General features: G+C 48.3%; 3 protein-coding genes and 1 pseudogene across 3 annotated transcripts; 3 read left to right on the forward strand and 1 right to left on the reverse strand.

Moving 5' to 3' along the window:
* Positions 1-272: 272 nt before the first annotated feature.
* Positions 273-1,708, forward strand: LOC120653659 (annotated as a pseudogene).
* A 948-nt stretch (positions 1,709-2,656) lies between these two features.
* Positions 2,657-4,758, forward strand: LOC120656600 (salutaridine reductase-like). The gene is made up of 5 exons (XM_039934755.1): positions 2,657-2,760; positions 3,400-3,643; positions 3,740-3,805; positions 3,989-4,183; positions 4,271-4,758. Exons 1-5 carry the CDS (start codon positions 2,726-2,728, stop codon positions 4,655-4,657), a joined length of 927 nt encoding a protein of 308 aa, XP_039790689.1. The 5' UTR covers positions 2,657-2,725; the 3' UTR covers positions 4,658-4,758.
* A 2,922-nt stretch (positions 4,759-7,680) lies between these two features.
* On the forward strand, positions 7,681-9,552 carry LOC120656601 (salutaridine reductase-like). Its single transcript, XM_039934756.1, has 5 exons — positions 7,681-7,819; positions 7,973-8,216; positions 8,356-8,421; positions 8,587-8,781; positions 8,882-9,552. The coding sequence occupies exons 1-5, from the start codon at positions 7,791-7,793 to the stop codon at positions 9,266-9,268; spliced, it is 921 nt and encodes a 306-aa protein (XP_039790690.1). The 5' UTR covers positions 7,681-7,790; the 3' UTR covers positions 9,269-9,552.
* A 58-nt stretch (positions 9,553-9,610) lies between these two features.
* Positions 9,611-10,948, reverse strand: LOC120656602 (LIM domain-containing protein PLIM2b-like). The gene is made up of 4 exons (XM_039934757.1): positions 10,778-10,948; positions 10,558-10,693; positions 10,248-10,330; positions 9,611-10,107 (listed from the first exon to the last, which is right to left on the reverse strand). Exons 1-4 carry the CDS (start codon positions 10,910-10,912, stop codon positions 9,871-9,873), a joined length of 591 nt encoding a protein of 196 aa, XP_039790691.1. The 5' UTR covers positions 10,913-10,948; the 3' UTR covers positions 9,611-9,870.
* Between the last annotated feature and the right edge of the window lie 3,022 nt (positions 10,949-13,970).

Below are 13,970 nucleotides of genomic sequence, written 5' to 3' on the forward strand. Positions count from 1 at the left end.
TAGCATATAAACGAACCGCATGTCCGCATGTCTGTCAGCAGATGCAATCGTTTCAAGCCTGATCGGCCATATCCACTCGACAACCACAGCCCTGCCCCTGCGCCGGATCAGCCGAAGATCATGGAAGGAGCCATCCCCAAGCCATCAGAGAAGAGGTGCAGTGCAGGAACTCAGCAAGATTTTCTGTCGATCGGCGATCAGCAGCGGCTGAGCGCTGCATCTTCACTCCATTTCTGTTTCGATGCGCGCTGGACCTCACCTACCGACTAATTATGGTCAGGGTCGCCCTCGTCACCGGCGGGAACCGGGGCATGGGGTTCGAGATATGACGGCAGCTGGCGTCCGGCGGGCTCGCCGTCGTCCTGACGGCGCGGGACGAGAGGAGGGGCGCCGAGGCGGCCGCCAGGCTCCGCGGGCTCGGCCTGCAGGACGTCGTGTTCCACCAGCTGGACATCGCGGAGCCCGCCAGCGCTGCTCGTCTGGCTGGCTTCGTCAGGAACAAGTTCGGCAAGCTCGACGTACTGGTATCGCTCGTTCGGCTTTCCCTGCCATGAACAGATGAACTGCTTCTTCTTCTTTTTTGTTTGAATACTAACCGCAGGAGCGCTGCTAAATCATATAAGAAAGAGAAGCAGAAGTTAGATGAACTGCTTCTGACGATCATCTTTGGTGTGCATAATTCTTTTCTTGCATACCTCGGTATGTTGGCCTAATGGCTTCTCGCGCTCTGCAGGTCAACAACGCAGGAATCATGGGGGTGACGATGGAGCTTGGCAACGAGGCAGCCGTCAAGGAAATAGTGGTATGCAGGCTAATTTGTATTTGGATTAGCATGTAAAGTATCAGTACTTTTGATGTCAACCCCTGACCAAGTTTGGCTGCATCAAAACAGCGTTCGGGCAAGGGTCAGAACGAGATCGCAGATTGGCTGAAGCAGGGGACCACGCAGACCACACAGCAAGGGGAGGAATGCCTGAAAATCAACTACCACGGCACCAAAAACGTCACCGAAGCTCTGCTCCCACTCGTCCGATCCTCCGCCGATGGAAGGATCGTCAACGTCACTTCAGCCTTTGGGCTACTCAGAGTACGTGCCTTGCTACATCACAGATCATCACACTCGCAGGTTACTAGAACAGAAATAAAGTCTAAAAAATCAACCCAAAATCTTACATGTCTCCTGCTCTTCTCGACTGGTCCAGTTTTTCAGCGGTGAGGAGCTCCGGCAGGAGCTGAGCGGCATCGAGACGCTGACGAAGCAGCGGCTGGACGAGCTGTCGGCGCTGTTCGTGGAGGACCTGAGGCGCGGCAAGCTGGGGCGCCGCGGGTGGCCGGCCGACCGGGTGTACGCGGCGTACCAGGCGTCCAAGGCGCTCGTCTGCGCCTACACGAGGATCCTCGCCAGGGAGAACGCCGGGGTGCGGGTCAACTGCGTGCACCCGGGCTACGTCGAGACCGAGATGAACTGCAACACGGGCAACCTGACGGCCGCGGAAGGCGCCAGCGTCTCCGTCGCGGTCGCTCTCGCCGAGCAGGGCGGCGTGACCGGCGCCTACTTTGACCGCACGGAAATAGCACCTTTTGTCTAAAATATATAAAAACCCTGGAGTACTACTCGCAAAGAGAAAACAACGTACTCCAGCAGATTTATCATTTGACCCTTGTTTTGCGACAGGAAATGTTAGTTAAAATATCACCAGCCTGAAGAATGAAAAAAGAATACACCAAATGAAAGTTTGTTGAGAAATGTTCAGAAGGAAAAAAATTATTTTAACATTTATTTGTTTTATTTATTCTGCCCATCGCTCGCCTCTTGCCACCCTCGGCTCTCCAGCTGGTAGCGGCACCGTCGTGCCACACCGGCACACCGCCACACTGCAGCCCACCGCCGATAAAGCCGCCAGCCATGGCCTTCCTCTAAGCCTTGCCGCAGCATCACACCACAATCCGCCACCAATCAACTTGGGGGCTTTGCATTGGTCTTCCTCCAATCTCGCCCCTGTCAAAATCCCTCAAATCCAATCTAGCTATGGCAAAGCCTTGCCAGACGGCCAGAGCAATCACTAGAGATGGAGGAGCTCAACATGGTTCTAGGCTTCTAGCCTCTAGGCTCCGACTGTGTAGATAGAAAGTGGATGTGGGGAGGAAAGAAGCCCCCAGGTGCGATCTAGCATTCTCTTTTTTTATATAATAAAATTTCAATACCCAAGCAACGGTACTTCTACACGATGGGGAAAGACGAGAGGCCAGCAAAAGGGGCGCGGCATGTTGTGGTGGTGTCTTCGTCATCGGTTAAGGACTTTGGCTTATATATGCTGTGTGCGAGAAACCATAATGTTGGGCTGGCCCAAACCAATCCCTTTTGTCTGTTGTGTTTGTGCTACTAGTCTACTTACATGTGAAAAACGAAGATAACCTGAGGGTTAAATTATAATACCGGCTAGACTGAAGACTAGTCTCTCGCTGTCTAACACTGGTCTAAAAATGTCATTGCAACTTGTAACCAATCAGCCGTGACTTCAGCGAGGATATTGTGTCACTCGGTGCGTAAAACTATCGGCATGACGAGAGGGGTGACGACATCACCAGGATGGGAGCCTAGGGCGCACCACTACATATTGCTGAAGAGCCTGCTGACTGCTGTCGGAGGCGCACCACTACAACTCTTGTCTCCGCACAGTGTCTCACTCTGACTTGCACAAGACAGACCTCGGCCACCGAAAAAATGGAAGGAAAAGTACGCTGCCAATATGAAAAAGAGTGAGCATTTCGCAATTTATGTTTTCTTTTACACGTGCTCTGCACACCGTTGATCTCTCCTCCAGAATAGCATATGCAATTTCTCAGTCAAAAGCACATAGTACAACACAAATAGTATCGATCTTAATTAATAGATTGGTTATGAAAAATAGTTTCATGACATGTAGTTGTTTTAATTTATATTGATATAATTGTTCAGATAATGGTACTCAAATTTTGTAGCGGGGATAGTAAATCGATTGTCTGATCTAGCCTGTACTGTAGACATTAGCCTCCTAATTTTCTGTGTATGAGAACCGTGCGTAGCGCGGAGGGCAGGGGCCGGTGGCTGGCTTCCTGCCGGCCAGCGTTGGATTCCCACTCGGCGCACCAAAAAAATCTCCTCGCTTGCCTCATGTGCCAATGCACAGTTGGGTCCAACCCTGGTCGCTGGTCCCCCTATGTCCGTGTATCGCCCATTCTCACAGGTTGTGGACACTGTGTATGGATGAGGCAGGGGTTTGGAGATTTTCTCGACCTGTGTGAAAAAGGTCTTTTTTCGTGAAAATGTTGTGGGGGCGGTTTTCCCCCACAGGTTGAGTTTTTTTAATTTTCTGTGTATCCTAAAATTTCGAGACGCCTATTTCCCTGTTTTTTCAGGGTTGCCGTGGTTACAGGAGGGAATAGAGGGATTGTATTAGAAATATGCAGGCAACTTGCTTCCAAAGGAGTCACGGTAGTATTGACAGCGAGGGACGAGAAGAGAGGCGCAGAAGCAGTCAAAACCCTTGGAGCGCACGGCCTATCCAACGTCGTGTTCCATCAGCTGGAGGTTGGCGATCGGTCGAGCACGACACGCCTTGCTGATTTTATAAGGGAGAAGTATGGCAAGCTGGATATATTGGTAGTGCCTTTGTTTCTTTTCCAATGTCATTACGTGTGAAGGATGCTAGTTCTGAATTTATCATCATTGGTAGTTTGCTGGTTTGATTCTTTGCAGGTCAACAATGCAGGAATTGTCGGGACTACAGCAGAGATCAGCGACCCAGAATCTTTTCAACAAAAGGTCAGCTAGCTACCTTGTAACAATCACAATTCAAAGTTCACTACCAACTATGTTTATGTGCATAATTTTAAACTTTGACTATAGTAGAAGGGAGTAATTTAGACTTTTTCCTTTAATATATTTACCTTCTTGATAGCTCTTACAATAAAAAAGAGAATAACAATTTTTGCTGCACGGAAATAGCTCGCAGGCATGGTTGGCATGGAAAAGCTTGAATGGATCAGGAAACACACCACGGAGCCTTACGAGAAAGCAGAGGAGTGCTTGAGAACAAACTACCATGGCACCAAAATTGTCACAGAAGAACTTCTTCCTCTCCTTCAATCCTCATCACATGGAAGAATAGTTAACATATCGTCTTACTTTGGACTACTCAGGGTAATCGCCTTTGAGAAATGATATAATAGTTAGATTCAGGTATCGCATTTGTATTTGCAAAATACTAATCTTTTTGTACGGCTTCAGTTTTTCAGTGGAGAGGGACTTAAAGGGGAGCTCAACAACATTGATAACCTATCCGAAGAGAGATTAGATGAGCTATCAGAATTGTTCCTCAAGGACTTCAAGGATGGTCAGCTGGAACCCCATGGATGGCCTGCTGAAGGAGGGTACCCTGCATACAAAACATCCAAGGCTCTTGCCAATGCTTATTCGAGAATCCTTGCCAAGAAGCACCCAAAGTTATGCATAAATTGTGTGCATCCTGGCTACGTCAGTACAGACATCAACTTCCACACCGGAAATCTCACGGTTGAGGAGGGCGCAAGGGGAGCTCTGATTCTGGCTCTCGTACCCAAGGGAGGCATGACTGGAGCGTTCTTGGATTGCACAGAGGTCGCTCCCTTCGTGTAATTCTATACCAGGAATGGATACGCTTTAATGTAGTCAATTTCATGTTTGAAAAATATATTTAGTTCCAAAAAATAATAAATTGTTCAACTAAATGTCCTCGATGTACCCACAGCTCCAGCCCTAAGAACACAGGCTAGCATATTTTGGGATAAAAAGAGAATTTGTGTTCTGCGAAACATAAATTACCAAGTATTTTTGAAAAAAAAATGATAATGATGTAAGTATCTACTATCTAGAATAGGAGCACAGAGGTCACTAAGAACGTTAGACGACGCCTCACCCCGATCTCTCAAGTATTGCTCTGCTAGCTAGCAATAGCAATGGCGCGCTATAGTTCAAATGGACTGGGCTAAATGGGCGGTATGAAGCACGGTCTGGTCTGGAAAAGCACAACCCAGGCACGGCCTGGCACGATCGTGCGGGCCGTGTCTAGGCCACCATTACGGCCGTAGTGCCGCAGTCCATTAGAGAATCAGTTCGATGTAGCTACAGTATGCGCGAAAAATATTGTAGCGATCAGGTGTGGGACGGAGTTTAGTCCCATATATACTGCTGGCTGATAGGTGGACTGAGCCAACTTAAATAGCTAGACTGTGAACACATAGTAATTTCGATTGCAACTTTTTGCACGAAGCGAGGATGAAAGTGTAAAAGAGTTATGCGTAGATGTCGCCCACTCAAAATGTAGAAAGGGTCTGAGCCATGTGTCGGGCCTAGGTCATTACCTGACTAAGAACCAGGCCCGACAGCAGCCTATTTCTCCTTATCTAGTCGATATCACTCTCTTTCGTCCCTCTCCCCACAACTAGTGGGACCTATTTCTCCCTATTTAGCCGACATCACTCTCTTTACTCCCTCTCCCACGAGCGTCAGCCATCCCTCCCGCGCGGACTCTCCGCCCCGACAACCACCGTCCATTCTCCCGTCGGTCATCTAGCCTCTGCTTCGCTCGATGTGTGACCTCCACGGGCTAGCAGCCTGCCACTGGCTGTCGAGCTCGTCAGCCCAGCCCAGCATGTTTAGATGGCCATTGTGTCGTGCCTAGACCGGTGGTGCGGCACGTTGGGCGGCCCTCCACGGCCCGTTTACATGGTCGGGCGGCTCATATGACAGACTGACGTCATCTGGCCTCTGCTCCGCTCGATGTGTGACCTTCACAGGCTAGCAAGCTGCCACGGGCTGTCGAGCTCATCAGCCCGGCCCAGCATGTTTAGATGGCCATCGTGTTGTGCCTAGACCGGTGGTGCGGCACGTTGGGCGGCCCACCACGGCCCGTTTACATGGCCGGGCGGCTCATATGACAAACTGACATTTGGAGACTCGCTTCGCTTGATCCTGCTTAGCAGCTCCGGTGCAGCGTTTCTTAAATAAGACCTCCTTTAGAAGATGAAAAAATTACAAAGATTAACTTCAAATCTTCAAGCGAGATTCCACAAAATACTTTAGGCAAAGGAGAAGAGAGGGACTGTGGGAGTAAGATAGTATTAGCCTTAATTTTCTTGGGTTGGGCCCCGGGTTGTTTGTTGGGCTGGGTTCCTTTCCTTACCGTGTATTTGGATGGGGACCTAGTGGGTTGGGTTGGTTCCATCCCTCGTTTTAGGGATGGCTCCGACCCCTCTCATGCTTGGTTAGCGGGATGGGTTCGTTCCAATCTTTTGTTTGGTTGAAGGGATTGAAAAGTATGGAACGGATGGCAACTTAACACCATTAGATAGAGTCCCAGCCGGGACCCACATGTCATCCACTAACCCCTCTCATCTTTATCTTCTTCACCCGGCACCTCGCCCGCAACGCCCACGCCTCCGCTCCTGGCCGGCACCGCCCCCTCCTCCGACGCCTCCAGGCCGGCGCCGCCCGCCCGTCGTCCCCTCCTCCGCCTCCAGGCCGGCGCCGCCCGCCCGCCGCCCCTCCTCCGCCTCCTCGCCGGCACCGGCCCCCACCCCCTTCTCCGCCTCCTAGCCACCCCCCCCCCCCCCCCCCCGCCTCCACGGGCGCGGGCGCGGCCTGCACGGAGGTCCGCCCGCGCGGGGCGGCCTTCTCGACGCGGCGGAGCGGCCAAATCCGGTGGCCCCTGCTCCTCCCGCCCGCCATGGCCGTCCTCCTCCCCCCCCCCCCTTCTCCCTCCCCTCCCTGGCTGGGCGCGAGCCGCCGCGGGCGAGCTCCTCCACCGCGGGTCGGGACGAGGACGGGCGGCGCGGAACGAGGTCGACGACTGGTGGAGCGAAACGAGGTCGAGACGGGGACGGGCGACGCGGAACGAGGACGACGACGGGTGGCACGGAACGAGGTCGAGACGAGACGGACGCCGACGGAACCCGTCCAGGTTAGCTCCGTCCCTCGAAATTCGACGGGAGGAGCGAACCCGCATCTTGCGGGAATATCCTCTCCTGGAGCCGCTCCGCTCCCTTTGCCCCTCATCCAAACAGACCAAAAGTGGGTCGGCTCCAACCAGATTCGCTCCGCACCTCCAACCAAACACACGGTTAGACTGCCATATAAACGTGATATCACGTAAAAAGGGGAAATGCGAAAACAATATGGAAAATACCCAAACCGTTTTCGTGCCGAACTTTTTTTTTGAGATAAGTGCCGAATTTGTATTTGATACCACTTTCGAGTTTGTCCGAAAATACAAGAAAGAGCGGGTACAATATAGAAAACGGAGCACGATGGACTTTATCCCGACCGTTTTCACCTCAAACTGGAAGCTTTACAAACCAACCAATACCAGGCGTCCGGCGCTGGAAAAATCTTGCACAGCAGCCTTTCGCTCCCTGCCTAAGCACTTACTTAGCACCTGTGACGAATGCAGTGGCGTCCCCTGCATGGTGTTATTCCACGGATTTTTTTTTTCTTCTTCTTTGTGATTATCAAGCAAAACCTGATCCAAGTTCCAACGGAAAGTGATGAATTGGTCAAGAATTTGAAAACGATACGACCTTTGTACCGGTGACGAGAGGGGTGACCTCAAACAGACAAGCAGAGCCTCCAACAAGCATGCAGACCACCGGCGCCTATATATGCGGACTGGATCCTCCAAAGCTCAGTCACCCAACTCCTGTCTCCACTCTCTAATCTACTGCTCGCCTGACTACTTACACCATCTTGCGCGAGAACCAGCTCTCCGTTGCGCATGGAAGGAAACACAGGCAACCAATCTGAGTGAGCATCAAATCTCTTTGGCAGTAGTACTGTAGTAGTACTATAAGCAATGTCTAATTCATATATAAATCTTTCCATTATCAAACAGAAAAAAAAAGAATCTTTCACATGCCATCTGTGGTACTAATGTAATTTTTTTTCTTTGTTTTATAGGGTCGCCGTGGTTACAGGAGGGAACAGAGGAATTGGGCTGGAAATATGCAAGCAACTCGCTTCCAATGGAGTCACGGTGTTACTGACGGCGAGGGAGGAGAATAGGGGCGCCGAAGCAGTCAGCATCCTTGGCTCGCTTGGGCTGTCCAACGTTTTGTTTCATCAACTGGACATCAGCGATCCATCGAGCGCTCTACGCTTAGCTGATTTTGTCAAGGAGAAGTTTGGCAAGCTGGATATATTGGTATGGACGCATGGTTTCGCTTTCTTGTACTGCAACTGCAACCGATGTGTAGTATAGTTCTTACATGATTTTGCCAAGGAGAAGTTCTTACATGATTTTGGCTTGCATTACTGGTGCTTGTCGGCTTTATGCTTTACAGGTCAACAATGCAGCAATTGCTGGGACGATAAGTGAGATTGGCAACCCCGAAACTTTTCGGCAAGAGGTTAGTTAACCCGTAACGCAATCCTCAAACTGAGTTTTTGTGTACATATTTACAAAGAAACAAAGACATAATTTTACTATCAGAGAGTAGTATCTTTTTTCAGTTTTGAAAAAAAAAGGAACTAAATGTAAAAGAAACTAATGTTTTTTTCTTGCATGGAAACAGGTTAAAGGCATGGAACTAGTGGAAAAGATTGGTAGAATCAGAGAGCACATCAGGGAGCCTTACATACAAGCAGAAGAGTGCTTAAGGACCAACTACCACGGGACCAAAGCTGTCACAAAAGCATTGCTTCCTCTCCTACATTCCTCATCCCATGGAAGAATAGTTAACATATCGTCTCGCTTTGGACTACTCAGGGTAACTACCTAGTACCTACAGGGAATAGCATATATTTATTTTACAACTCATCTTTAAAATTATAATCAAATTCAACATTTATATTTCCATTCTGCTCCAGTTTTTCAATGGAGAGGAACTCAAACAGGAGCTCAACGACATCGACAAATTGTCTGGACAGAGACTGGATGAACTGTCAGAATTGTTCCTCAGGGACTTCAAGGATGCCCAACTGGAGAGTCGCGGGTGGCCTACGGAAGGAGGGTTCATTGCATACAAAGTGTCCAAGGCTCTCCTGAATGCTTACTCCAGGATCCTTGCAAAGGAGCATCCATCGTTGTGTGTCAATTGCGTGCATCCTGGTTTTGTCCAAACAGACATGAGCTTCCAAGTTGGAGATCTGACGGTCGAGGAGGGCGCTAGGGGAGCTCTCATGATGGCGCTCGCGCCGAAGGGAGGCATGACTGGTGGGTTCTTGGACCGCACAGAGGTCGCCCCATTCATGTAATGTTCTTGCAGCTATGGGATCATTACTGGACCGTGCTTACTACTTTGCTATGTGGCGAACAGAGGTATACTAGCTACTGTAAGAGAAGAGCTGAGCTTTCTTTTTGATAGACTGGTTTGGTGTTGATCTTTTTTTTTTCCTTGTACGTATTTCCAGTCAGCTTGTTAAATTCTAGTCACTCTCTTAAAGAGGTAAAGATATTAGAAAGTGTAAAGGTCGGATATTGCATCCATTATCTAAAAAGATAATAAAAATGGCTATTGGTAAGCCTCCTCTTTTTCACCCTTCACTTTCATGGCATGTCAAGAAAAACTTCGTGCAATGGATTACGAATGAAGAAGAATGTTAACACCAGTACTCTCATTTCATAGTCATGAATCCAGAGCCTCTCATACAGGGAAAAGAAACGTTCATGTGTTACAACCACAGACTGACAAAAACCAAGCTGTCAGAGGCAGAACAAGAGAAGGCGAGGAAGAATAACATATATTTGCAAACTACTAGCTGAAAATTGCAGGGATCGTGTATATAGATATATGGTTCTATTTTTCTTTGCTTCACTGGTAACGGTTGTTCTATGCCGCTTGTGGGGGAGGCGCTTCCTACTCCGCCGCCCCTGCATCTGCCGCCGGCTCCAGCGCAGCCTCCGCGGACTCGTTCTTCTTCTGCGCCGTCTGGATGAGGTGGTTGTAGCTGCCCTTCTCCTTGAACAGCTGAGAGAAATGGATCTTGCAGTAGAGGATGCCGTTGAGCGCGGCGTAGGAGGAGGTGGTCAGGATGCAGCCGCCGTGCGAGCACTTGAAGCAGCTCTTGTGGTACGACTCGCCTTCCAACGTCATCTGAACAAGAAGATCAAGCGTGTTGACATTATTAGCTGTTCTGATTTGATCAGGTAAATTAGATTTTTTTTTGTTAACAGATCTGTTGACAGCCTGATATCATGTGCTGCTTTGTCAGTCGCTGAACAACATTCCTGTACCTTCTCCAATGGATACACAGTTTTTTGGCAGGCTGCGCATTTATCTTGAGTTCCAGAGAATGCAGACGATAGCTTGCTCGGCGCTTTTGCCTGCAGGGGAAAAAGAATCAATTTTGCAGTGCAAATACCATTCAATTACTATTGATGCTGAGAGCCTAGGACCAGAAATAATTTTAGAACTCCTGAAATTTGGATCATCAGTGCAAGAAGATTTGCTGAACCGTACCTGGTCGTTCTTGTTTGAAGATGCACCACCTGAATGACAAGAGGGGGCAAAAGGATCAGAACGCTTAAGTTACTCTGTTGTCACATGACGTTGAAAATTTTCTGATGTCTGTTACCGCATTACCTTGGAATTTCTTGGAGAATGTCCCTGTCTCCTTGAAGAGCTGCTCAAAGTGGGTCTTGCAGTACAGGACACCATCCATGGAAGAGTAGCTGCTAATCTACAGGGGATGCAAACACACGTTTCTTTTTCAAGATCAGAAAATCCCAACGCAAATGTAGAAGTTTCAGGGGTGCACGCGTACCGAGAGCGTCCCCTTGCAGTGGCTGCACTTGAAGCATGTCTTGTGGTAGGAGATCCCGTCGGCGGTGAGGAGGTCGATGAAGTGCACGGTCTTGTCGCAGGTTTTGCACTTGTCCTGCGTGCCGGTGAAAGACATGGCTTCCTATCTGCCAACACGCCGGCCCGGGCAAAGCCTCTCTCTCTCTCTCTCTCTCTCTCTCTCTCTCTCTCTCTCTCTCTCTCTCTCTCTCTCTCTCTCTCTCTCTCTCTCTATCTCTCTCCGTGGCTTGCTTCCCGTCTCAGGCGCGCGCGTCCCTCGGCCGGCCGGCCGGCGATGAGCAAAGGAACGGCGCGGGTGGAGGAGCTAGAGAGGTTCGCTCGATTCGGATCGCGAAGCAAGCAAACGTCTCGCGGGCGAGATGGATGCTATAAAGGGCAGGGCAGGCGCGAGCCGCGGAGCGAAGGTAGGAGGTGCGAGCGGCTGCGAACCGCGGGGACGAGGGTCAAGCGAAGCCTGTTCTTTTTTAGCTTGGGGGAGATGGAGGGGGTGACGCCCTCGTGCCAAGCCTCCATGGCCCATGCATGCCAACCTGCTGCGGCTTGTCCCCCGTTTACTTCTCCTGTTCTCCAGGGCGGGCGTGTTGTCTGGACGTGGACGGACGAGACGCTCGTTCTTAGGGGAAGGTGTGTGCGAGCCACGACCACGAAGACGACGTGGTGGGATGGTTGTTCTCCTCCCGTTCCCGCTGCCACCGGTCGTGTCAGGCAGTTCTTCCCCGTTTCTCTATTTGGCAGCAAAAAAGTGGGAGAACGTTGGGCCGAAGTGCGGTCCGGAAATTCTGACACGGCCCTTACAGCACACACAGCACAGCAGCAGTCTATTAGTTCATTTGGCCAAAAAAATTTGGAACGAAATCTTGTTATTTTGGACTACTAAATGAAGTCTATTAACAGAACTTTTTGTATGGATGAGTTGTAAATCGCGAGACGAATCTAATGAGACTACTTAATTTATGATTAATTTATAATTAGCGAATAATTACTTTAGCATCATTGTTGCAAATCATGTATTAGGTAGGCTCATTAGATTCGTCTCGCGATTTACAATCCATCCATGTAAATAAATTTATAAATAGAGTTTATTTAGTACTTCGTGTATGTGTTCAAATGTGTGATGTGATGTTTTTAACCAGTTTTTTTCTTCTTCTAAACACGGCGCTATGGGCCGCAAACTCACGGTTTTTTTTCCTGGATTTGCGAGCCCTCTCACGGGCCACAGGATTGAGAATTTGCTGATCCAAAAGCATTCCCAGATACTGCTGGTGATCCAACTAGGACGATACGCAAGGGCCCAAACTTCTGTCAATGCCAAACTCAGCCCATGCTTGTAATTTGTTGCCCTCAACGTCGACAGCAGTTGCCTGAGTTACCGTGGGCTGATTCTTCGTTTGTTCGTTTGTTGAGATAAAACTAAGAAGCTAGGTTGGTCCAATATATCCCGTTTATGGTGAATATTAAAAGTTTATTAAACCATTTTTTAAAATGTGAACAAATTTTTTATTGTTGGAATAATTATTTTAGCAATAAAATAAATTATTATACATGTGTAATGGTTTGGCTACCAATCACACGTGGGACTCCTAATATTTACTCTTTTATCATCTAGCTTTTTTTAAACCCATCACAGCTTTGTTATCCAGCATGTACAGATAGAGGAGAGGGAGTCGAAACTTCAAAAATTACATGGAGAAACATAAAAATAAAATGGTAGAGTTCACACAAGCTACCCTCCCGGAACAATCTCTCTTAGGTTTATTCAGGTCATTATATTAAAAAGCCGGACGAACTGATGGGCCAAAGTAAATGAAGTTTGCTTCACGCCGGTTGTTTATTGTCACTGTGAGCCTGATTGGTTGGGTATTAAAATCTACCCAGCTAAAATTCGGGCAAGCCTATAATTTAGCACTCGTTTGGTTGGAATATAAAAAATATCCACCTGAACAAATATTATTCTAAAATTACCAAGATTTCAATAAAAAAATTGGTATGCCTATATTTTGATATTATGTATAATAAATTTTAGTATCCAACCAAACAAATCCTATATTTCTAGCTAGTGTCTCCGTCTCTCCGATGTCCTCTCAGGCTCTCAATCCTCCCCTATCCCTCCCAAATCCCAATCCGCGAGATTCATTGAGCAAGGCTCACCACCCCTACTCGCAAAGCCGCCGCAGTGCCCCCCTTGCCGGAGGGCGTATGCACGGCCGCCGGCGGCAATTAGGCCTGCCACGTGCGTGCGACGCGTTGCCGGCCAAATACAGTGCTCTAGCGCGCACGCTTGTAATTTTTTCCTTTTGAAACTCGCACATGATCCGTTTAGCTCCCTGTTAGCCTAATCTACTTTTGAGCTCTGCTAGAGCAAGTTTGATCGTAGCCAAAAACACAGACAAAACGAAAGCAGGAATCATAAAGCAATCTTAGCCGTCAAAAGTACCTGAAAACAGCAACAATTCATAGCAAGGTAGAGCAAACAGAAAATTCTTTTTTCCTCTCACTCCATCATCAATGATTTCCAAACTAAGCGTAACAAAGTTCACTAGATTTCTTAAGGTGAAATCTATCCACCTGAGTTTGAATCATGGACTTAGCATGAGGGTATTTGCATTTTTCTATATTTGTTCTAGAATTAACCACGATGTTGTTCCAATACCTGAACTCTCTCTCTCATCTCAAAAAATTCCCAAACCTGACACCGATGTTCTCCAGCTTGGGTTGGTGTGCCTCTGTCCAGTGTTCGGGTTGGTGACAATGATTCCATTCATAAAGGTGAACGTGTGTAAGAATAAAGATCTGTTACTATATTTTGAGGGGGCGAAACACAATAGAGGCTCATCATTCTCGTGCGATCATTGTCTCAAGAATACTATTTTCAATCCAGCAAGAAACCACTTGTTAGTCAAAAAGAGTGCGACGTCTAGATAAGAGTTAATTAAGAGATATTTACGGATCTACCTGAAAAGTAAACGAGATATAGCAGAAGGAAGAGACACCGACTACAACCAAAGCACGAAGCGTATCGACCTGAGTGTGAGCAAAAGATCGTTACGTTAGTCATTATCTAATCATGCATCGTGCAAGATTTTCCCGTGATAAAAACGGCCTATGTACTGGTCGGTACTGCAAATTGCTAATACTTTACCAATGCAAAAGGTAAT

Source organism: Panicum virgatum, chromosome 1N (genome assembly GCF_016808335.1).
Source record: "Panicum virgatum strain AP13 chromosome 1N, P.virgatum_v5, whole genome shotgun sequence".
Taxonomy (NCBI): Eukaryota; Viridiplantae; Streptophyta; class Magnoliopsida; order Poales; family Poaceae; genus Panicum; species Panicum virgatum.